At 43.0% G+C, this 25,174-nt stretch overlaps 2 protein-coding genes across 5 annotated transcripts in view; one reads left to right on the top strand and one right to left on the bottom strand.

Moving 5' to 3' along the window:
- Positions 1–2,738: 2,738 nt before the first annotated feature.
- SLC4A8 (solute carrier family 4 member 8) overlaps positions 2,739–25,174 on the top strand; it is an 85,210-nt gene continuing 62,774 nt past the window's right edge. For 2 of the 4 annotated variants that reach the window (XM_007179375.2, XM_007179376.3), the window contains exons 1-2: positions 2,739–2,925; positions 22,217–22,298. In XM_007179375.2, the coding sequence (XP_007179437.2) occupies positions 2,881–2,925; positions 22,217–22,298 (127 nt within the window). In that variant the 5' untranslated portion in view covers positions 2,739–2,880. Of the gene's footprint in view, positions 2,926–3,203; positions 3,283–20,130; positions 20,264–22,216; positions 22,299–25,174 lie in introns of those variants that run through there. The other 2 variants (XM_057556905.1, XM_057556904.1) reach the window with 2 other exon arrangements.
- On the bottom strand, positions 19,534–20,183 carry LOC103017089 (THO complex subunit 7 homolog). Its single transcript, XM_057556906.1, has one exon. It carries the CDS (start codon positions 20,181–20,183, stop codon positions 19,569–19,571), a length of 615 nt encoding a protein of 204 aa, XP_057412889.1. The 3' UTR covers positions 19,534–19,568.

Here is a 25,174-nt window from a genome sequence, read left to right as displayed (position 1 = left end):
CCCCCATGCCCATTACTCTATCACATAACTTTGCAATTTACTTCACAGCAGCTCTTATAACCTGTAATTGTCTTGTTTTTTTATTTGTTTGCTGTCTCCCCACTAGATTGTAAGTCTTAAGAGGTCAAGACCCTGTTTGTTTTATTGCTGTTTCCCTAACACTCAATGCTGAATACATAGATTCTCAGTAAATATGTTCTGAATTAATAAATGATCAAATCCCAGCTTAATGACTGCTTAATCTTGAGAAAGCTGCTAAACTTCTCAGCCTCAGTTTTCTTACCAGTGAAATGGAGAAATAATGGAGAGTTAGGAATATTAAATGACACAGTGCATTTAAACCCTGGGCCTGGTGCATGGAAGTGTTCTTTAAAATTTTCAGCAGTGTCCTACTTTCTATCACATGAGAGAAAAAAAAAGTCTGAACTAATTAGCTGGCTCTCTATAATTTGGCCATAGTTTTTTCTTTACCACAATTTTTACTTCCTACTGCTCTTGTCTATAACTTTCTGCTTTGGTCCAAGTTGTGGCTACTCTGAATGGGTCATGTGCATTCCTATTGTTAAATCTTTGCCCAAGAATTGAGATGCTTGCTCTCCTTACCTTGGCTCGACTGTTTTCAGATTTAGCCCAGACCCATGTCCTCTGTGTCATGTTCCTAAAGTGTCCCAAGTCATAAAGATCATTTTCTCTTCTGAATTTTTATAAACTTTGTTGTCTATGTTACTCATATGGCTCTTGTTTTATGTTCTATTGTCTTGTCATCATATTAACATATATCCTATTTCCCTGATTAGACTGTAAGCCCTTTGGAGATATGTATTTTATTTTATTTTTTAATTAATTAATTTTTATTTATTTATTTTTGGCTGCGTTGGGTCTTCGCTGATGCGCGTGGGCTTTCCCTAGCTGCAACGAGCAGGGGCCACTCTTCGCTGCGGCACGCAGGCCTCTCAATGTGGTAGCCTCTCTTGCTTCGGAGCATGGGATCTAGGCGTGTGGGCTTCAGTAGTTGTGGCATTTGGGCTCAGTAGTTGTGGCTCGTGGGCTCCAGAGCACAGGCTCAGTAGTTGTGGCTCACGGGCCTAGTTGCTCCGCGGCATGTGGGATCCTCCCAGATCAGGGCTCGAACCCGTGTCCCCTGCATTGGCAGGCGGACTCCCAACCACTGTGCCACCAGGGAACTCCCTGTATTTTATTTTAGATTTCTCTGCATCTTCAGTGCCATTTGGGCTTGTACTTAGGTGTTCAATATGTTTTTGGTTAGACTGAATTAAAAGCACATATATTCACTTATGTATTTATAAATTATGTATATATATTTATACAACTTGTATAACTTACACATTTATAGCTATGTTCTATGTGCCCAGCATTCTTCTGAGGCTCTGTGGAGTATACAGAAGGGCATAAGAAAAATAATTTTGCCTTCAAAAACTTACAATATTATAGTAAGCTAAAGTCAACATTTAATGAAAGTACTTAACCACAGCATGGTAACTGCTATAAGAAAGTTATGAGGTGCTATGAAGATTCAGAGGAGGGAGTGATAACATCTCCTAGGTGTGTTGGGGAGAGTTGAGGTTTCTTGGAAGAGGTAGCCTTTGAGTCTAACTTTGAAGGATGATTAAGATTTCGATGGGCAAAAATGGGGGTGAATTCCAGATTCAAGGGACAGGATTAGTGAAGTGATGAATTAGGGAAGAGACTGTCGCAATGAACACTAAGAAACAGGACCAAGGCCTTAAACCGGAGACCAGAAACATGGTTCTGCCTCAGGGACACTGAAACACAACCTTGTTTCAGATTTTAGGGCCAACACAAGGAGTGGTATGCAGGGGTTGAAACTTTAACATGCACCAACCATACTATTTTCCCCAAGTGTAACTTCTTTGGAGGCTGAGGATGATTTCCAACTGTTCTTTTTCCTTTAATAATGTGGACTCACCTACAGTCTGATAGTGGACATAAAGCAAAAACCCCTTTCCTCCTCTTGGGGACAGAGGATTGGCTGGATTATGGCCAGCCTCTCTTTTCTTTTAAACCCAAATCAAACTGAATGTGTTACTCATGGGTTTCTAACCTTGCCTTAGATCAGTAGTTCTTCCGTTGTTAAATAATTTGCCTTAGATCATTTCTCGGAAAAGCTGGAAGCATTTTTGTGGAATTATTTCAACAATCATCTTTAGCTCAACTCTGTGCTTGTACTGCCAACCTGAGACCCAGGGAGAAGACGTAAACTGCAGTGAGTCCATGGAGGGGATCGGATCACTGCCTGCCTGCTTCTCGTTAATACTCTTTACTCTGGCCACTAGCTCGCGGATTAACAAGTAATTTCAGAAGGCCCTTCCCCCTCACCCTCAGTTCCTTCCTTCTGCAACCCCAAGGGATGGTTCCCCAGAATTTAAAAATCAACACCCAAGGAACAAAATCACGATAGACAAAACCGACACTTTCTCCGTTTTCAAGGGTCAGGTGCATCCTCAAATAGAACCACGAAATTTTCAATCTCTAGCAAGCAGTCGGAAGGACCTTCAAACCCAGAGGCCCCTGAAGGGAGGGAGGCGGTTTCCATGGCAACCGGGCCCCAGAGCTGTTGGCTCCCCCGGCTCCCTCCTCCTCCTCCTGGTAGTCCAGGGTACCGCCGGACAGCGTCCTCCGGTGCTCCGCGCCCTGATTGGCCGCACAGGCCGCGCGTTGATTGGCTGCGGCGAGGCCTCGCGGGCCGGCGGCTATGGAGGCGGCGGCGGCGGTTGATGGTTGATTGTTGGCTCCAGGGTAGGGGTCGCCGCTCGGGCGATCTCCTCAAACCCGACCAGAGTGCGTGGACTGCTGACGTTCGGCCTGGAGCCCGCGGGCGAGACCTAGTTGGGCTCCGCCATGCGGGCCGGGAGTAACGAGCCGGACGGCGTCCTCAGCTATCAGGTAGGGCCCCGCCTCCCGCCCCTCCCCGGGGCTCAGCCTCCTCATCCTCTGCCCACCCTCCTTTCTCTGCCCCCGAGTCGGGGCTCCGCAGGCCACTCCCTGAGGGCGAGGGGAGGCCAGCTCGGGACACCAGGGGGCGCTCCGGGCGGTCGGGGATCGGGCCCGGGCTGCGAATGGGTGACCTTGGGCCAAAAGGGGGAGCCGCATCCTTTGCGTGGCCGGCTGAGGAGCCCTGACGGCCCGCAGCCGGTGACCTCTGTTCTCCTCGGATCCTCCTTGCTGGGAAAGAGGCTGGCTTCTGGCCTTGCCGTGTCCTCCTGGAACGTGGGAGAAAGGGTAGCCAGGGACCTTGCTCTGGTGAGGCATGTCTCCTCTTTGTGTTTTTATTTCTGGGGGTTTCTGGTTCCTCACTGGCTCAGAGGAAGAGCTAGAAAGACTTGAGGCTGAGACCAAACCCTAAACCTTGTCAGTGTGGTCAGCTTTATGACTCCCTCCATCCCGTTGCACAGCCAGCTGTCAAGTTCTGGATAGGGAAGTGGAAATGGGCTGGGGAAGTGTTAAGGGGTCAGGAACAGGTGTTTATTTAAAGGAATGAGGAAACTAGGTTTAAGTAGCTGATAAGCCAGCTGTTGGGGTGGCTAATGTAAGGTAAAGCATTGGACTAGGGGTCAGAGACTATATGTTCAAATCCTACATCTGCCTCTCACAGGCTTTGTGACCTTGAGTAAGTCACTTGCCTCTTTGAACCACAGTTTCTCCATCTAGCAAAATGGGAATGATAATATCGGCTTTGCTTACCTCACAGGGTGATTTTGAGGACGAAATGAGGCGCTGTTTGTGAAAGAGCTCTGTAAAATGATGTTTATTGTGTGGCAACCAGTATAGGAGTGGGAGCTCATTGAATTCTCACTCCCCCCTTTCCTGTGCCCATCACGTGACGATGTGGTTACTGCTCTGGAAAGAGGTGTTGAAGGGAGGTCAAGTCTGAAGTGGAGGGCTGTGAAGAGAATGATGGACCTTCTCAGAAGGATGACAGGTCTTGAAACAAGGACCATGTTGACGTCAGGATGGTTTCTGTAAAGAGGCAGAGAAAACTTGAGTTTGTAGCAAAATGCGTATCACTGACTCACTCCTCTTCTTCCTGGTAATAGTTTACTACTAGATGATCCCATTGAGTGTGTCTGTGTGTGTGTGTGTATGTGTGTGTGTGAATAACCATTTTAATCAGTCACACAAATAAATGTATTATTTATAAACTGTGATGCGTGCTTAGAAAGGAAGATATGCAGTGCTGTGAGTGTATATCACAATGGTTCCAGCTTTGGCCTCAGATCACAGATTTTGCTAAGGAAGAAAATTTGGGCAAAGATCTAAAGAATAAGTGTCAACTGAGGGAAGAGGGAGATCAAAGGGCTTTGGAGACAAAGAACAGCAGAGGGGGCACATCTGGTTAGAAGACCTGAAAGAAGGCCATTGTGGATGGAGCCATAGGGAGCAATGAGGGGAATGGTGTGAGATGTACTCTGGGGTCATAACATACAGAGAGAGAGAGAGAAAGAGAGAGGAGCCAGAGAGAGAATGAGAGCTAACGAGATCATGATTACATTCTCCTCCTGAAAGATTTCTCTGGCTGCAGCGGGGAGAACAGGCTGGAACGAATGTGAGGAGACAGTGTCCTTAACATGCAGAATGTGTTCCAGTTGTATTGTCAAGATCATAATAACCCCCAGGCTTGTGTTAGTGCTCTGTGAAAACGATAATTCCTGAGTGCTTCTGGGATAGGACAGAAAATAATTATCTCTTTTATATCTAGTTCATGAAACTTTTGTGGGCAGTGGGGTGACGAGAGAGCAAAGAATGGAGTGGGAACAGCAGGACCTTGTAAAGGCTGAGTCAGGTGATGGGCAAATGGGTACTTGAGATATAGGGTGGCAAAGAAACAAGGGTAGAAGGAGGAAAGGAAATGGGGGTGACTTGGGGGAGACACAGTCAATCGATTGAAAGTTACCAACTAAGCCTCCTATGTGCCAACTGAGCTGTGTGGAAGGGAGCGGGCGTTGCAAAGTGAGCAGACTGTGTAACTTGATGTAAACTGAGATTCCAGGCATCACATCTAAATATCCTAAGTCTAGGCTGTTTTCTCTGGTTTGGACTACTGTGCTGGCTCCTAACAGTTTCCTCCTGCTCTTCCTTCTACAGTCCACTTGCCCCATGGCAGCCAGGGAGAGGTTGGTTTTTTTTTTTTGGCTGCGTTGGGTCTTCGTTGCTGCGTGCAGGCTTTCTCTATTTGCGGCGAGCGAGGGCTATTCTTTGTTGCAGTGCATGGGCTTCTCATTGCGGTGGCTTCTCTTGTTGCGGAGCATGGGCTCTAGGTGCACGGGCTTCAGTAGTTGCAGCACGTGGGCTCAGTAGTTGTAGCATGCAAGCCCTAGAGCACGCAGGCTTCAGTAGTTGTGGCTCACGGGCTCTAGAGCGCAGGCTCATTAGTTGTGGCACAAGGGCTTAGTTGCTTCACGGCATGTGGGTTCTTCTCGGACCAGGGGTTGAACCCGTGTCCCCTGCATTGGCAGGCGGATTCTTTTTTTTTTTTTGAGCTTCTGTTTCTTTTTTTCTTTTTAATTTGAAAGATATATGCATATACATGCACACACGTATATATGCATATCATATATACAGAAAATAAATTCTGGTTAACCCAGTATCATGCTGAAGAATCACTAAGCATCATTTTTTTTTTTTTTCTATCTGAAACCAGTCTTGTCCCTGGACTGTTTAATGATATGTGAGTTAATACATTTCCTATTTGTCCTCAAGTCACATTGAGTTGGGTTTTTTTTTTTTTTGACCACAACAAAAGCAACAATGATTGCAATTACCAAACATGAAACACACTCATACTATGTCATAATATTGACATTCAGTCCAGTAATCCTCCACTGTAACAGCTCCTTTACTTTGCAGTGAAAATTGATTTGTATATTCTTTGGGCAGGCGGATTCTTAACCATTGCGTCACCAGGGAAGTCCCAGAGAGAGCTTTTTTTTTTTTTTTTTAAATTAATTAATTAATTAATTTTTGGTTGTGTTGGGTCTTCATTGCTGCCGGCGGGCTTTCTATAGTTGCACTGAGCAGGGACTGCTCTTCCTTGCAGTGCGCGGGCTTCTCATCGGGGTGGCTTCTCTTGTTGCGGAGCACGGGCTCTAGGTGCGTGGGCTCAGTAGTTGTGGTTCGCGGGCTCTAGAGCACAGGCTCAGTAGTTGTGGCACACGGGCTTAGTTGCTCTGCGGCATGTGGGAGCTTCCCAGACCAGGGGTCGGACCCATGTCCCCTGCACTGGCAGGTAGATTCTTGACCACTATGCCATCAGGGAAGTCCCCCAGAGAGAGCTTTTAAAAACACAAATCAGATGTCATATCCTATCTCGAAACCCTTCAGTGGCTTCCCAGTACACTTTAGAATAAAATCCAAACTCCTTATTGTGTCCTACCAAGCTTCATTGTGACCAGGGCCTTGCCCACCCTCCCTGACGACCTCTCCTCCACTCTCTCACCACTCACCCCTGCACTGGCTATCTTTCTGTTCCTTCAATATGACCAGCTCCTTCACGCCTCAAGAACGTTGTTCTTGTCATTCCTGTGGACATTCTTCTACCTGGGCCTTCTCGTGACTCAACTCAGATGCCCCCTCCTCAGGGTGGCTTTTCTTGGCCTCGACTCACAGTTAATCTCTTTCATATGATTCTGCTTTATTTTCTTAATAGCATGTATAACTTATCTGGAGTGTTCTTGTTTTGATTTCTTGATTATTATCTTTTCAAATAGAAGCTTCATGAGGGCAGGGACTGGGTTGAAAATCTTGTCATCTACACAGTGCCTGGTATAAAATCTGTGCTCAGTTGCTGAGTGAATGAACGACTCTCTTGTGTCCCAAGTCAATGTACTTCTCTTTAAGGAGCTCCTGGTCTTGTCAGTATCAGCCCAGAGCCTCAGATGGCCATTGCTTTATTACACAAAAGCTCTCCTTTCTCTGCTGCTGTGCCTTTGCTCAGGTATTCTAGCTGGAAAACTTTTCCCCTCCTCTCCACCTAGAATATTCCATTTGAATCTTTAACGTCTGGCTCCACGTCACCATCAGAATTTATCACTCAGTCTTTTTTGCTCACAACCACCACCACGTGCTATAACTTCTTCCATCCCTAACTTGTGGAATCTACATGTTCATCTCTGCTGCTAACCTGCCAGCTCCCTTTCATGTTGTTTATGTAAGTTAACTTGTATTGAGTGCTTGCCATGTGCCAGGTATGCTGCCAAGTGCTTTCCATGCATTGTCTCCTTTAATTCTCTCAATAACCCTGAAACTTACATGCCCTTATTATGCTTATTTTCCAAATGAGGAAACCAAGATGTAGAGTGGTTAAGTAACTTCTAAGAAGTGGCAGAGCTGGCTGTCTCTAAAGAAGTGTCCTTAATCACTCTACATTACCGTGGCTTGTGTCTCTGACACCTAGACCGGTGACTGATTAAAAATGAGCACTTAGGGGCTTCCCTGGTGGCGCAGTGGTTGAGAATCTGCCTGCTAATGCAGGGGACACGGGTTCGAGCCCTGGTCTGGGAAGATCCCACATGCCACGGAGCAGCTGGGCCCGTGAGCCACAATTGCTGAGCCTGCGCGTCTGGAGCCTGTGCCCTGCGACGGGAGGGGCCGCGATAGAGAAAGGCCTGCGCACCGCGATGAAGAGCGGTCCCCGCACCGCGATGAAGAGTGGCCCCCGCTTGCCGCAACTGGAGAAAGCCCTCGCACGAACCGAAGACCCAACACAGCCAAAAATAATAAATAAATAAATAAATAAATAAATAAAATCAAGTAAAAACTTAAAAAAAAAAAAAAAAAAGAGCACTTAAACGTGTTTGGGAAGATATGTGTGGCAAGGTGTACAAAGGATGTATTAGAGTGGGAAGAGCTGGAATGAAGGAGGCCAGCTAGGCGGCTGTTGGTGGAGTTTAGGATGAGTTAATGAAAGCCTGCATTATTGAATTTTGATGAGATCACCGGAGGTGGTTATTGCAATTTTAGGAGTCTGTGAGCTCTTAAAAGGGATAGTAAGAGTGGAAGAAGATCAGAAAGCTTGAGGGAGAGCTCCTAGTTTGGACTGGAACTAGGGACAACTTGTAGCTTCAAAATTCTCGTGATCAGCACTTCCAGAACTGAGCAGAAAGAATTTTTGGAAGAGAAGGCTGGAGAGGTTGAAACCAGCAGCACTTGAGCCAAGTGGTGCTGGGAACCACAGGGAGGTTCAGAGAGGGTGCACGTGGCGGAGAGGGGAGCAAGTGAATTTGGGCAGTTACCAAGGCTTTTATGTGAATCAGGCCGGCTCAGAACAGGAGATTTTGAAGAAATCTTCAGAATAACAAATCCTGGTGAATGGCTGATAACTGGGAAGCTTGGCAGTTGGGAAGAGAGTCACACTTCATGTTTTAAAGTAGACCTGAAAAACTCGGATGCTAGTGCCCAGCGGCCCTGGCACGTGTTTGTGCTCAATAAATATTTGCTGAGCGAATGAATGGCTCTGTAGAGAGCGGATAACTTTTCTGAGGGTCATGGTCAGTTCATGGGAAGCAGTCAGTATGTATTTGCTGAATGTTACTGAACAAAAGTATCAACCATAGCAGCTTCTCCTCTTCCTGCCTTGCAATGTACAATCCATATGCCTCCAGCCCCTCCCCACACACTAAGTGTTCCTTTCCTGTGTGGGAATTGGGGAACATGTGAGCATTCTCTTTATCTGGCGTTACATCTCTACTGGGGAGCTTCAGTAGGAGAGGTGTGGACTTTCCTGCCAAGCAGAGAATTGAGGCATGCTGGGGGGACAATTCAGTTTGCAAATTTACTTCCTTCTGAACTTGTAGATAATTGTCTTACCTCATGGTTTGCCTTGGCAGGGTAGACAGGGCTCTCAGTTAAGCCTGCCACAGTGGTAATCAGGACACAGAAAAGCAATGTGTTTATTCTAAATCTGCTGCTAGGTAACAGCAGCAAATCTGAGATAATGGAGAGGTTGGTTGTTTCCTGTAAGGTAGTAACAAGTTTACTCTGGTTTTGCTAGTTAGAAAGCCATTAATGTATGTATTAGTGTCTATTGCTGCCCTAACAAATAACCACAAATTTACTGGCTTAAAGCAACACAAATTGATTATCTTACAGTTCTGCAGTTCAGAAGTTCAGCACAAGTCTCACTGCGCTAAAATCAACGTGTTGGACGGGGCTGTTTCTTTCTGGAGCTTCTAGGGGAGAATCTGTTTCCTTAACTTCTTCAGCTTCGTGAGGCTGCCTGCATTCCTTGGCTCACAGTTCCCTTCCTCCACAGTCAAAACCAGCAACACAGCATCTCTCAGACCCAGCTTTTGTCATCAAACCTCGTTCTCCAGCTCCACTCTTCTGCCTCCCTCTTCCACTTTTTTTTTTTTTAATTTTTATTTATTTATTTATTTATCCATTTATGGCTGTGTTGGGTCTTCATTTCTGTGCGAGGGCTTTCTCCAGTTGTGGCAACTGGGGGCCACTCTTCATCGCGGTGCGTGGGCCTCTCACTATCGCGGCCTCTCTTGCTGCGGAGCACAGGCTCCAGACGCGCAGGCTCAGTAATTGTGGCTCACGGACCCAGTTGCTCCGGGGCATGTGGGATCCTCCCAGACCAGGGCTCGAACCCGCGTCCCCTGCATTGGCAGGCAGACTCTCAACCACTGCACCACCAGGGAAGCCCCCTCTTCCACTTTTAAGGATCCTTGTGATTACATTAATCCCACTGGATAATCCAGATAATGTCCTTATTTTAAGGTCCACTGATTAGCAACCCTGTTTCCATCTGCAACCTTAATTCCCCATTGCCGTGTAAGGTAACATATTCATAGGTTCCAGGGATTAAGATGTGCAAGTCCTTTGGGGGCCATTATTCTGCCAACCACGATGTGCTAACTAGTAAGTTGTATGGAACAGGAGTGACTCCAAGTGGGGTTCAAGAAAAAAGTCACTGAGAAACCAGAGCTACTTTGGAATTTTAGGCCCCTAGCAGGCTGCTGAAGAGTCAGAATAGGAAGCTCATGGGTGTTCAGGAGCTCACGGCCACTGAGAGGGGGTCTAGAACAGCTGCACACATCCTCATGGAACCCCTTTTTCTTGCTATAGGTTGTCTGCATTCAGTGAGGAAGTCAAATTGAGGGCATTAGAGAGTTGGGGATCTGTGGGTCAGATTCAGTGATGGGCTCTACAGGGGGTCAGAATTCATGGGCTTTCTGGATGAAGAGGGAGTGGGAAGTGAATAAGGAGATGGAGAAGTATTGGAATTCTGGTCAGCAAAGGCAGCGTGAAGTACAAGGATTTAAGAAGATAATAATATGACGATCTTGAGCTGTTTTCACTGTGGACATTAATCCATGATTAGGTGACCAGAGCTCTCTAAAATGACCAGGTTCTTTGCTTTTGGCAATGTTAGTGTATGATGTTAATGCACTGTAGTATATAATGTTAATACAGAGAGACTTGAGTTGACGTTCCTCCTATCTCACTTAACTCTTGTGAGATCTTACTTAGCCTTGATTTAGGACTGTTGTGCGGATTAAGTGAGGTAAGGTGTGTAAAGCACAATGCTAGGTATACAGTAAGTGCTCAGTAAATATTTGTTCCCAGTACTAATTGTGGTGACTCAGTTTGTTGATTAGAACCCCTGGAAGTCACTTCTGTATTTGTTGATTTTAAAATGATTGTGTATCAGAACTCAATAAATACTTGACTCGTTGTTGTTGGGTGGGTGGGGTAGGAGGGTGTTATCTGAAAACATTGGATAAAAGATGAAAGGGGGGGACTTCCCTGGTGGCGCAGTGGTTAAGAACACGCCTGCCAGTGCAGGGGACACGGGTTCGAGCCCTGGCCGGGAAGATCCCACATGCCGCGGAGCAAGTAAGCCCGTGCGCCACAACTACTGAGCCTGCGCTCTAGAGCCCCCGAGCCACAACTACTGAGCCCACGTGCCACAGCTACTGAAGCCCGCGCACCTAGAGCCCGTGCTCCGCAACAAGAGAAGCCACCACAATGAGAAGCCCGTGCACTGCAATGGAGAGTAGCCCCCGCTCGCCACAACTAGACAAAGCCCGCGCGCAGTAACGAAGACCCAACGCAGCCCAAAAAAAAATGAATTAATTAATTAAAAAAAAAAGATGAAAGGGGCTTTGTAGGTGAAAGAGTCTGAGACTGATTTCAGGAAAGGAGGCTGAGCTGAGTCTGGCAGTACTACCACCCTGCAGGTTCAGAGTGGAGCCGCTGCGAGGGGCCAGGGAGAGGGCTCAAGGTGGGCTCCACTGCCTGCTGCTTCCCCCTCGCCTGCAGCCTCTGCGTCTGCTCCAAGGATCTGGGGCCATTATGTAAGACTCAGCCCCACGCCTGCCTTTTAATTTGTCCATTAACTGTAAGTGAGAATCTGGTCTGCTACTCAGCTATAATTCATTCATTCGTCAAGGCTTATAACAGTGCTTTCTTTCTCACGATATGCCTTGCAGTTTCAATGTTTTAATGTGTATTTAACCCTCTTGGTTCTTTTTATCTTACTTAGTCCTTCAGGTAGGCACCCAAGTCAATTCACATTTACATAGTGGGTCATTCTCATGAGCCAGTAAGACATACAGAAACAGGGTCTTTTCTCTAGTTCATCCTTCTTTCCCTTTCTCTTTCCCTCCCTCCCTCCTTTCCTTTTTCTCCTAAACTTATACAGTGTGGTTCTCATGATTCTAGTATTTTCTGAGTCACAAACTCCCCTGAGAATCTGATGAAAGTTATGGACCCTCTCCCGAGAAAAATGCACGCTCACACATAATCCTCTGAAGCCCATAGGAACATAGGAACCCTGGAAATCCATGGTTAAGAAATCCTCTCAGCCATAAATAATGACGGTATCGGAGGAAGTAATAATCAACTGGTGAGGAATCTGCAGCAAGCACAGACCAATGAGACTTGATGTTCCTTTCTTTTCATTTTTTATGATTTTAAGCAAACTTTAATATATTTGAAATTTATGGAACATTTTAAGCATATACCAAAGTAGAGAGACTTGAAGTACCCCATGACCTGGCTCCAACAATGAACAAACAACCTATCTTGTTTCATTTATGGGTCTACCCATTCTCCAGATCCCAGACATCGTATAATTAAGTATGTTTCACTTAAGATTAAGGGCCCTTTTAAAATTTTTATTTATTTTTATTTTTTTTATTTTTTAATTTTTAAAATTTATTTATTTATGGCTGTGTTGGGTCTTCGTTTCTGTGCGAGGGCTTTCTCTAGTTGCGGCGAGCGGGGGCCACTCTTCATCGCGGTGCGTGGGCCTCTCACTATCGAGGCCTCTCTTGTTGCGGAGCACAGGCTCCAAACGCGCAGGCTCAGTAGTTGTGGCTCACGGGCCCAGTTGCTCTGCGGCATGTGGGATCTTCCCAGACCAGGGCTCGAACCCGTGTCCCCTGCATTGGCAGGCAGATTCTCAACCACTGCGCCACCAGGGAAGCCTGGGCCCTTTTTTTAAAAAAATGACATAATCACCATATCACAATACAGGCATACCTTGGAGATATTGCAGGTTCAATTCCAGACCGCCACAATAAAGTGAATATTGCAATAAAGCAAGTTGCACAAACTTGCTGGTTTCTCAGTACATATAAAAGCTATGTTTATACTATACTGTAATGTATTAAGTATGCAATAGCATTATATCTAAAAATGTACATACCTTAATTAAAAAATACTTTATTGCTAAAAAATGCTAACCATCATCTGAGCCTTTAGCAAGTCATAATCTTTTTGCTGTTGGAGGATCTTGCCTTGATGCTGATGGCTGCTGATGGATCAGGATGGTGGCTACTGAAGGCTGGGCTGGCTGTTGCAGTTTCTTAAAATAAGACAATGAGGTTTGCCACATCCGTTTACTCTTCTTTCCACGAATGATTTCTCTGTAGCCTGCAATGCTGTTTGATAGCATTTTACACACAGTAGAACTTCATTCAGAATTGGAGTCAGTCCTCTCAAGCCCTGCCACTGCTTTATCAACTAAGTTCATGTAATATTCTAAATCCTTTGTTGTCATTTCAGCAGTCTTCCCAGCATCTTCACCAGGAGTAGATTCCATCTCAAGAAACCACTTTCTTTGCTCATCCATACGAAGCAACTCTTCATCTGTTCAAGTTTCATGGTGAGATTGCAGCAATTCAGTCCCATCTTCAGGATCCACTTCTAATTCTAGTTCTCTTGCTATTTGTACCACATGGGCAGTTACTTCCTCCTCTGAAGTCTTGAACCCCTCAAAATCATCCATGAGGGTTGGAATCATCTTCCTCCCAACTCCTGTTAATGTTGATATTTTGACCTCTACCCAAGAATCAAGAATGTTCTTAATGGCATCTAGAATGGTGAATCCTTTCCAGAAGGTTTTCTATTTACTTTGCCCCTACCCATCAGAGGATTCACTATCTATGGCAGCTACAGCCTTATGAAATGTATTTCTTAAATAATAAGACTTGAAAGTCAAAATGACTCCTTGAGCCATGGGCTGCAGAATGGATGTTGTGTTAGCAGGCATGAGAACAACATGAATCTCATTGTACATCTCCATCAGAGCTCTCGGGTGACTAGGGGCATTGCCAATGAGCAGTAATATTTTGAAAGGAATCTTTTTTTCTGAGCAGTAGATCTCAACAGTGGGCTTAAAATATGCAGTAAACCATGTTGTCAACGTATGTGCTATCATCCAGGCTTTGTTGTTTCATTGATAGAACACAGGCGGAATAGACTTAGCATAATTCTGAAGGGCCCTAGGATTTTGGGGATGGCAGATGAGCATTGGCTTCAACTTAAAGTCACCAGCTTCATTAGCCCTTAACAAGAGTCAGCCTGTCCTTTGCAGCTTTGATGCCAGGCATTGACATCCTCTCTAGCTATGAGAGTCCTAGATGACATCTTCTTCCAATAGAAGGCTGTTTTGTCTACACTGAAAATCTGTTCTTTAGTGTAGCCACCTTCATCGATTTTCTGAGATAGCTAGATCTTCTGGATAACTTGCTGCAGCTTCTATATCAGCAGTTGCTGCTTCACCTTGCACATTTATGTTACAGAGATGGCTTCTTTCCTTAAACCTCATGAACCAAGCCCTGCTAGCTTCAAACTTTTCTTCTGCAGCTTCTTCATGTCTCTCAGCTTTCATAGAATTGAAGAGAGTTAGGACATTGCTCTGGATTACATTTTGGCTTAAGGGAATGTTGTGACTAGTTTGATCTTCTATCCAGAACACTAAAACTGTTTTGCTTTCTTATCATTCGTGTCTTCACTGGAGTAGCACTTTTTTTTTTTTTAAGAAGGATATTTATTTTACTTTTTTTTAAAAGGAATTCCTTTATTTTTATTATTTATTTATTTATTTATTTATTTTTGGCTGTGTTGGGTCTTCGTTTCTGTGCGAGGGCTTTCTCTAGTTGTGGCAAGCGGGGGCCTCTCACTATCGCGGCCTCTCCCATTGCGGAGCACAGGCTCCAGACGCACAGGCTCAGTAGCTGTGGCTCACGGGCCTAGTTGCTCCGTGGCATGTGGGATCTTCCCAGACCAGGGCTCGAACCCGTGTCCCCTGCATTGGCAGGCAGATTCTCAACCACTGTGCCACCAGGGAAGCCTGGAGTAGCACTTTTAATTTCCTTCAAGAACTTTTCCTTTGCATTCACAATTTGGCTAACTGTTTGGTGCAAGAGACCTAGCTTTTGGCATATCTCGGCTTTCAACATGCCTTCCTCACTAAGCTTAATCATTTCTGGCTTTTGACTTAAAGTGAGAGACGTATAACTCTTCCTTTCACTTGAACGCTTAGAGGCCATTTTAGGGTTATTAACTGGCCTAATTTCAATATCGTTTTGTCTCAGGAAATATGGAGGCCTGAAGAGAGGGAGAGAGATGGGGAACTGCTCGTCAGAACACAGACAACATTTATCGATTAAGTTTGCCGTCTTAAATGGGCATGGTATGTGGCGCCCCAAAACAATTACAATAGTAGTATCAAAGATCACTGATCACAGATCACCATAACAATATAATAATAATGAAAAAGTCTGAAATATTGCAAATTACCAAAATGTGACACAGAGACATGAAGGGAGCAAATGATGTTGGAAAATGGTGCCAATAGTCTTGCTTCATTCAGGGTTGCCACAGACCTTCAATTTGTAAAAAATACAATACTTGTGAAGTGCAATAAAGTGAAGCATAATAAAATGATGTACTCCTGTATTATTATTTTACTTAAAAATTGACAGTAATTCTTTAATATAATCATATACCCATCCAGTTGATTAAATTTCTGTTAGCACCTTATAGTTTTTTAAAATAGTTGGCTTATTCGAACCAGGATCCAATTGAGGGCCACACATTCACATTCAAGCCTGACCTTTCAAATGCTCTGGCTGATGGTGTTTGACAATGGCTCTGTTTTCTTTGGCAGGACAAAGAAAGTGGATGAACATTTATTCAGTGACTTTAGACTGTGATTAACCCATCTAAACTAGGGAAACAAACAAGTTGATTTTCAACCTGAATATTTTAGATGATTGACCTTGCTCTTTATATTTTGCTTTTATAGTCTTAGAGTCAAGAAGTCAGTCATCCCTCCCTCTGCACCACAGCCCCGCTCCAGATTCCTGCTGTGTTCTATGCTGTGTGAGGTGTCTGTGGACAGTACTAAGCATTGTAATTAATTGGTCCCTGCCCTCCAGATATTACAAACCTGTGGGGAAGCCAACATGAAAAATTACTCGTACATATGTATACATAGGTATAATATATAGGTATATATAGGTATATATAGGTATATATAGGTAATATATATATTATATATAATGTATATTATATATAATATATATAATTATATTATATTATAATATATTATATATTATTATATATTATATATTATAATATATATATACATATTGTATATATATATTATATATATATATTACTCGTATATATGTATATACGAGTAATATATAGGTATACATATATGTGAAGTTTTATGAGGAAATATATGATCATATGAGAAAGAGTTAAAAAAACTAATAAATATTTACTCATCAAAATGTATTGGAGGGCTTCCCTGGTGGCGCAGCGGTTGAGAATCTGCCTGCCAATGCAGGGGACATGGGTTTGAGCCCTGGTCTGGGAAGATCCCACATGCTGCGGAGCAACTGGGCCCGTGAGCCACAACTACTGAGCCTGCGCGTCTGGAGCCTGTGCTCTGCAGCAAGAGAGGCCACAATAGTGAGAGGCCCGCGCACTGCGATGAAGAGTGGCCCCCGCTCGCTGCAACTAGAGAAAGCCCTCGCACAGAAACGAAGACCCAACACAGCCAAAAATTAATAAATAAATAAATTTAAAAAAAAATAAAAATGAGAATAAAAAAACTCCCTTGCTACCCCATCAGCAAACATTGCCTGTGGAAACTCCAAAACATTATTTAAAAAAAAAAAAATGTATTGGATACCCACCACATACTGGACATTGTACTAGGTGCTAGGTACATAGTGGTGAACATAAGACACAGTACCTACCCTCCTGTAACTTACAGGAGCACAGGCTACTTAAAATGGTAAGCTACTGTATTAGGCTCTGGGAGAACAAAAAGATGAAAATATGTGACTCCTGCTGTCAGGAAATTCACAGATAACAAATAAGTGTAAAATAAAGGTAAGTTTTTTCCACTTAAAAGTTATTCTTCAGAAAGGACTTGACTTATTTTATGAGAGTCTTTACAACTTAGATGGAATTGAAACTGACATGCTCTGGGAAATTGACTCAAAGCATCATGGTAATGAGGAAAACATTGATGTTAAAGATGTATCTGAAGATTTTGAATAACATTACTTTATAAAATGTGAGAAAAGTAGTATTTCTAAGTTAACATTATTTTACGTATCTGTAATCGTTTGTAAATATTTCAGTATGAATACTAAAAGATAAGGATTCTTTAAAAAATAAGCATAGTACCACCTAAAGAGAAAATAATAATTTCTTTAATATCATAAAAGATAAAAATTTCTGATTGTCTCAAATGTCATAACTTTAAAAATTATTTTATAAATAACTAAAAATTATTTTGGTTAGTTTAAATCAGTATTCAAATTAAGTCCACATATTGAGATTGGTTTGTTGTCTCTTTTAACCTATTGGTTTTGCCTTCCTCTCTTTCTCTTCTTGCAATTATTTATTTTAAAAAAGATGGTGGGGAGAGGATTTGTTCTATAGCTGTAGAGTTTTCCATTGTCTGGGTTTTGCTGATTATATTCCTGTGGTATTTTTTTCCCACTGAACTCTGTTTCTTTGTATTTTCGGTAAATTGGTATTTGGATTTAGAGTCTTGATCAGATTCAGGGACAATTTATTTGGTGAGATTACTTCATGGGTGGTGATAAGGTCTCCCATTAGGAGGCACACAGTGTCTGGTTTTCTCTTTTTGTCATATTAGTGGCCTTGAAAATCAATGCAGTCCATTAGGGATTGCAAAATGGAGATGTTCTAATTCTAACATTCCTTCTTCAGTTATTCTTTTCTATAATAAGAAGCTTCTCTCATCTACTCTATGGTACCACTCTATGGTACAATTTAAATAGGAAAGCCGGGATAAATTTTTACTATTTTGCAAAATAATGAGTTGGTTTGCTAGTATTATCCTCCAATGTTGACCAATTAGCTAATTTTTAAAGTGACATGGTGAACTCATGGATTTAAACATATTTGATATATTCAATCTGTTACAGTTATTACCCTTACGAATGTTCAAATTGTCCTGTTTTTGGCAAGGGACCTCTCTAAGTTGGATCCTGAGTCCTTTTGACACAACCCTCGTTGTCTTTGAGTGTCTTTTAAGAGAAAATGGCATTTTAAGAGACCACAATCTAGGTGCTAATGATACTTATTACTATTGGCTGATCATTTTTTCTAGGCCTTTAGTCTAGACAGAGCTAGGAAACATAAATTTACAAATTTTAAAGCATTAAAAAATATATCATTGTTGATACTTCCAGTGCTTCCAATTCAAATTCAGGACTATGTGTCCTGCAACTGTATCTGCTTTCACACCTTCTGAGAACCCCAGATCTCAGTCACACTGAGAGTGCCAGAGAAAGTTCACATAATCACTCATTTATTTTATCTCACAATACACAACAGTCTCAGAAAAATAACACCAACACTACAACCAACAATATGACAACTAAAAAGCAGTTTAAGATCTTTTCAAATTCTTTTTGTCCTTAGGATATATGTCACTAAGAACGTTCAGTCAGTTATAACTTTATGGTATAAAGTTACTTGGAATAAGTACTCTTGGAATAGTTATGCCATCAAGTTGGCACTTGTTTTCATTTTGTTTTTGATTTGTGGGAATTGCTTTTTAAAATGTAAAATTTTGGTTTTTTAAAAATTAATTAAATTAATTTTGTTTTAAAATTACGTAAAAAATGTGCAAAATAAGTTATCCTCAAAGAAATTTAGTTTCTATCCTTATCTTCTTTACCCCATTCCCTCCCTCCTCTGTAGGAAACTATTTAAAAACATCTTTTACGGCTCATTCTTCCTTTGTATGTTTTTAAGTGTAAGCAGATGTTTTTGTTCCAACACCCTTTCTTAGATAAAAGTTAGCAAATTAAACAGTTTCCTCCACCTTGCTTTTTATTTATCTTTTTAAAAATTTTTTTAAAGATACGAGTTTGTATTAAAATTACAAAAATGTAACATTATTAAGGTATGGTTCATGCAAAGTGCCATGTTTCTGAACTAAAATAAACGGATAAGGATGGAACCTAACAAGTATTAGACATGTAATTCAATACTTAAGACAATTACAAGTGATTCAGATTTAGTTTAATTTTTAAAAAAGATCATGAAATCCTTTTTGCAAGACTCTTGAAAATGACTCCTACAGAACAAAACGATAGAGAGAAAACATTTCAACAAAACATTTAACAACCACATTGCTCAAGTATAAAGGACAGGGATCTAGAAAGTAATACATACTGATTTACTTTGCATCTTGTAATTACCTCTGATATCAGTGATTCTTACTATCACGGAACCTCTCCCACAATAAGCATACATCACAAACATTTTGTACATAATTTCACAAGTTCACAGCCCTCCTGAGAGCCTATTCATGGCCTTCATTTTCAAAAGTGGTAACGATTTCCAGAAATTGACTCATTTTCTCATATACATCCTAGAAATGCCACCTTCTCACTGTCTTCCACTTATTTTGTGAGCAAATCAATGTTACCAGTTAAAAACTACCTAGAATACCAACGAGCACTAACATATCTGGCTTGAAAACATTTTATTAAACATTTTTGGATGTTGTTTCCTACCTTTTAAGTATAAAAAAGGCATTTCAATAAAAACAAATATATAATGAAGTCATCTTCCTTTGTGTGAAGAAATACGAATGAACTGTGCATTAACATTTAAAAGCAAAGTAGTTCACTGCCAAAACTTTAAATGTCTCAAGAGCACAACAAATTCTGAACACACTAAGAACATGTTGCTACTTCAATATTCTTGGGAATGGTGAGTGGTTAGTTGGTCTATGGTTTAGGATCAGTTTCCATGCTTGTTTTTTGAGCTGCTTCTACCTTTAAGAGCTTTTCATCATTTTCCAGTGTTTGCTTAAGTTCATAGAGGATACTAAGAAGAACGTAAAACTGTTTCCTTTTCCATTCCAGGTTACTTTCAACACTTTCTTTAATATGTGAAAGATGCTCTAATTCTTTTCCCAGAGCCTCTAGTTTCTTTAATGTCTCACGCCTGTCTGGATGACGCTGGATCACTTTTGCCAATGCATCGTATTCTTGGTGATATTTTCGTGTTCGTTTTGCTTGAAGAATTTGCTTTTTGCACTCAGCAATTTTTTCATGTGCTTCAGCAATGCTACGTTCTATTTCTTTGTAAGTTTTTTCATAATTTTTCATTTCTCTGAGATTCATATCATATACCAGCAAAGTTTTGCCCATTGAAAATTCACATTGGTACAGTGTGCTCAGCATACGTTGGTACTGGCTGTATCCCTCTTCCTGGGATCCAGAGTTGCACCATTTAATGAAACTTTTCACTAGCTGATTAATTCTCCGATCATCTCCAGCGCCATCTCCATCAATTAGGAGACGCTTCCGTATGATTTCGTCGTCAGTCACGGGTCCCATGGCGTGGGCGGCGGCGGCGGTGGCGAAAGCTGAGGCGGCGGTTGGCGGCGACGGATGTTAAACTCCCACAATGCAGCCGGGTAAACAGCTATGGAGGCGGCGGCGCCTGCGGCCGTCGGCGCCGCCTGCGGCCGTCGGCGCCGTCGGCGCCGCCGCCGCCGTCGGACCTGCGCTCCCCGAGCTCCCCGGGGGCGGCCGCTCCACCTTGCTTTTCAAACTTAATATTATATCTTGGAGATTATTCCATGATAGTAATAATATATAATTTAAAATATGCCTATAAAACTAAATTCATAAATAAAATACTGTAAATTGACATTTGACTATTTTATCTACTGCCCTAGAAGTTTGGCCTCGAAAACTGTTTTTGAATCTTTTCATTGGGAAAATGGATTGCTTTATGTTCAGGGTTGTCTTATTTGGGAGCATAGGTGGTCAACTATAAAACAGTAAAATTAGAACCGGAAGCTGGAAATTTGAGCAGGATCTACAAGGATGGTGAGGATTTGGGGTGCTGGAGAGTTGGGGAAGGACCTGCTAGATGACCAGACAGTGTGGAATGTGTATGGTGCCTACAGGATCAGAGAGCCTGGCTAGAGCTGCAGGTTTGGTAAAGGAAATTGATTGTCAGGGAAATAATTATTTGAAATAATTCAGGATCTGGTGAGGGTCTTGATAAGGTAGATACCATTATCTTTGTTCTTTTAACAAAGATTTATTGAGCACCTACTATGTGAAAAGTCTGTAGGGTGCTGGGGAAACGGGAAGAAAGATATGGTCCCTCCCTTAAGGAGCAGAGACATTTCATTACTAAGGAGAAATACAGTGTGCTATGGGGGCATACTAATGGGAGGTAGTCAGGGAAGCCTTCTAAGGAAGTGCATTTAGGCTGAGATCTATGGGATGATGAATAAGTGTTAGCTGCTGGTGATGGACGTGGGAGTAGCAGGGAGAGGGTGATAGTTCTAGGCCGAGGGGCAGCCCTCAGGGAAGAAAATGAGTGTAGTTCCATAACTGAAAAAATGTCCTCTATGTTTGAAAGGGCTGGACAGTGGAGGATAGAGAGGATGAGAGATGAGAGTGAATTCGAGAGAAATTGCAAACGAGGACTTGATAAGAAAAAAGAACTGTTTCCTGGAAGGCATATGATAGGCACTCAATACATGGAATGGATGAATAAATAAGTTTGAAATTTCAAATGTGGACTAAGAAATGATGGAGTCATGGGTAGGAGTAAATAAATGGGCACAGGGTACTAGTTTGGAAGGCAGATTAGTTGGGTTTTAGACACATGGATCTTGAGGCGTGACATTCTGGCGGTTTGTCAGATACTAATCCTCACAGCTTCAGGCTACTGTTGAAATCGTGAGGCTCAAGCGTGGGAAACAAAAGATAGAGTGCTTTTCCTTGGGAATTATGGTTAGAAAAAGGAGATGAGACTTAGGATGGGACAGAGGAGCAGGGTGGAGAATTTCAAGGACAGAGTGGTGAACAGAGAGGTCAAGGAGACCAGCTTGTACCAAATGAGACAATGTGGTTGACACCACTTGCAAAATGCCAACATGTTATACAGACGTATGGGTGGAGTGGGGGGGGGGTGGGAAAGGCACGGGATCTGCAGTCACAAGACCTGGACTCAGTCCTCGCTCTGCCTTTTACCATATTTCTGACCTTGGGCAGTAATTAAAGTTTTCTGAGTTTCGGGCTGCTTATTTATGAAATGAGAAAGAATGGCTGCCATGTTTGCATCTCAGAGATATTGTGAGATTGAAATTAAAAATATCTGTAAACCATTGGGTTTTCCCCCTCAGTGTTGCATAAAGGGTGTGGCATACACACGGTACTTGAGTGAGCGTTTTTTTGGGGGGACCGCGCAGCATGCGGCATCTTAGTTCCCCAACCAGGGGTCGAGCCCATGTCCCCTGCAGTGGAAGCGTGGAACCCTAACCACTGGATCGCCAGGGAATTCCCTTGAATGAGTGTTTGAATGAATGTGTGGGTATTACTGTGGCTACTAATTTATGTTTCAACAGAGACCAGATGAAGAAGCTGTGGTGGATCAGGGTGGGACCAGTACAATTCTCAACATCCACTATGAGAAAGAAGAGTTGGAAGGTAAGCACTGCTGTTCTGTGTACTGAGGGAAATCAGCAAGAGGCAGCCTGGTGTGGGAGGAGCAACTTTGCCATCCGGAGACCTGGGCTGGAGTCCTAACTCTTCTTCACGAGCTGTGAGACCTTGGGAAAAAATCACTTAATTTCACTTAGCCTCATTTTCCTTATCTGTTAAATAAAAGTAGGGATAATAATACCTGTCTTACTGTTAGGATCTAGTAGACAGCTTGTGAGACAGTGCTTTCAGCACAGTGAAGTCCAATATAAATATTAATAAATGACCTATTCCTTGAGAATGTGAAGCACTCAGATCAGTTTATTGATTCTTGACAACTGCTTGGAAATATAGATACAAATTTATACAAAAGAAAATAAAATACAAATAGTTTTAAAAACTCAGTTTGGCCATAAAACCCTGTTTTTACCCCATTTCCAATGTATGCTCTTCCCATTCTAACTATACCCATTTCTGCCTGGTGTTTTCATCTAAACAAGAAAAGGGAGAACACACACGCACCTATAACATATTTGCTGAGAGTTCACAGCGTAGAGTTGTATAAAAACCCACTGAAGTGGAAGGGAAGGAAGAGGCCTTTTAATTAAATGACCTGCTCTATCTAGTTTACCTTATCAAGGCTCTTCTTCCTTTCTCTCCTCTCCCACCCCCACTCCCCCCATGACCCTTTTGTGCTGTCCTTCTGCTTTCCTTTTTCCCATGGAGCCTAGTTTCCTGATAATGATGGCAATGCTCAGTTTGATTAAAGAAAGGCTCGTGTCTACTATAGCTTGAACGAGAACCCACATTTGGCTCAAAAGCCTTTGTGCAATCTCTGCAGCATCTCCTGCAACGTTGAAGGCTATGATACAGCAACTTTCTAATGACTGAGACAGCACGTGAAGTGTTCTCTCTGTACTGCTTGTTCCTGTGCTGTTTTTTTTCATCAAAGTTGTACAGTCCCCAGAGAAAACTTGTCCTTTGGATGAGAGAGCCAAAGCTGTAGAGGCTGACTCATCCTCTGGGTCTGTTACCATGAGAACTTATGTGGGTGGCTCTGTGGAGGTCAGTGGAGTTCGGACATATCAAGGTCAAGCTTTCGAAGTTATTTTGACCAGATGGAAGAGGAGCCAGTGTGGGTTTCAGCAGTTGGGAGAAAGGGGAAGAAGGATGGGTGTAGAGGTGGGAGGCTAACATTTGTTGAATGACCCTTGTGTGACAGGCATTTGATTAGGCACTTTGTACAAGTTGTCTTTTTAATCTTCACAGCAACCCAGGCAGGGTGATGGGGAAACTGCTCAGGGTCATCTAGCCTAACAGCAGGTGAGGCTGGGATGGAATTCTGCTCTTTCCACTCTGCCACACTGCCTGCAAGGGAGGACGGTACCCAGCGTTAACCACCCAACCTCAACTTCTCGCTCCATCATATGAACGTTTTTATGTGTTGCCCCACCCCTCCTTCTGCCCTGATAATCCTATTGCCTCCCTACTGTCTCATGCTACCGTGGGGGTACTTTTACTTTTAGTTTAGTTGTCTGGGCCCACTAGACCTTTGCCCTCAGCAAAGAGGTAACGATTTATGAACACTCTTATCTACTTGGGAGTAGAATAATAAGCCTGGGCAAACACTCTTGGATCCCGAGGACTGGGTTCCATCACAGAGGTCAGCTGCGTAATTGGCAGTAGGAGCATCTTCTCAATATGACATCATCTGTTCCTTACGTAGTCTCCATTTTCCTGTAAAAGAAGGCCGTCTGTGATGATGGCATTGCTAGGGGAAAACAGTCCTTTATACATAGAAACCTTTTTGAAAACTAGAATCTTATTTATGTTAGCGCTTAAAAAAAAAAACACTACAGGCAATGGAGGACAAACAGTGCCCACTCCTCAGGCCTGATGTGGTTCTCGAGTAGCTCTGCAGAGGAGAAGAGGAAGTTGGGATTTGCTGTAGGATCGGCTGTGCTGTGAGCCCCGCCCTGACTCACCCCGAGGGCAGCCCTAGGGCTCAGTGAGGCTGCACTCAGGGAAGTGCTGTCTCTTGAAGGCGTGGAATAAAATCAGTCCCACTCTGATGGAAGACAAGTAAATTGTTCTAATTGTGTTCTAATTGGCCATGTGTGCCATGATACAAGGTTCTGCGGCTGCAGATAAAGCTCTGGGTCTTCCTTCCCCTTTGTTCTAGACCCTCTACACCACGTGACATAAACCATTTTCAGAACTACTTCTGAGATGTAGTCTCTGGACATTGTTAGAGACTTGTAAACGTGGTGTTTTTTTTTTTTTGCAAAAATTAACTCCATCAGCAGGAGAAGGTGCATTAAACCATAACATCGCTTTTTTTTTATATACATGGGAAGAGTCAAAAGCAAACAGTAGGACAGATTTCCAAAGAGAAACTCACAAAGAGCAATAGTTCATGATTACTTCAGTGGACTCTCCCAGTCCCGGAAGAGCACCGAGCAGTGGCTTTAATTAGAGGAATGGCTTTTTCCCTCTTTCCTGGCAGATCATTATTCCTGATTAACTACTAGACTAATGAATCCTAGAGTAAGTTTGGTACCTTCTAATAAGTTTTTAACAGAGGTAAGAGCCATTTGGCCTTAGTTATAAGTTGAATAAAAAAGGCTTGCATGTGCTCCACATGTTAGACTCCCCCCGCGGTTACTGACTTTGTGTCAACCTGAAGCCCAGGGGATGGGACACCCGTCCGTCCCTGTGAGCTAACGAGTTCTGTGCGCATGCTTGATAGACAGTGCGCTCGGAAGGTACTCCGCGTCGGAAGGCCCAGGTTCCATCTGCAGGGTGGGCTCCCCCTGTGATTTCTGTCCTGCTCTGCAAGGTTCCATCCCAGTTCACTAATGATTGCTCTCTGTACGTGTGTA

Source organism: Balaenoptera acutorostrata, chromosome 11 (genome assembly GCF_949987535.1).
Source record: "Balaenoptera acutorostrata chromosome 11, mBalAcu1.1, whole genome shotgun sequence".
Taxonomy (NCBI): Eukaryota; Metazoa; Chordata; class Mammalia; order Artiodactyla; family Balaenopteridae; genus Balaenoptera; species Balaenoptera acutorostrata.
Note: the sequence above shows the minus strand (reverse complement) of the source record. Positions and strands in the feature narration are given on the sequence as shown.

Excerpts from the sequence above, each read along its gene's own strand:
- LOC103017089 (XM_057556906.1), bottom strand. The coding sequence starts at position 20,183 with ATGGGACCCGTGACTGACGACGAAATCATACGGAAGCGTCTCCTAATT.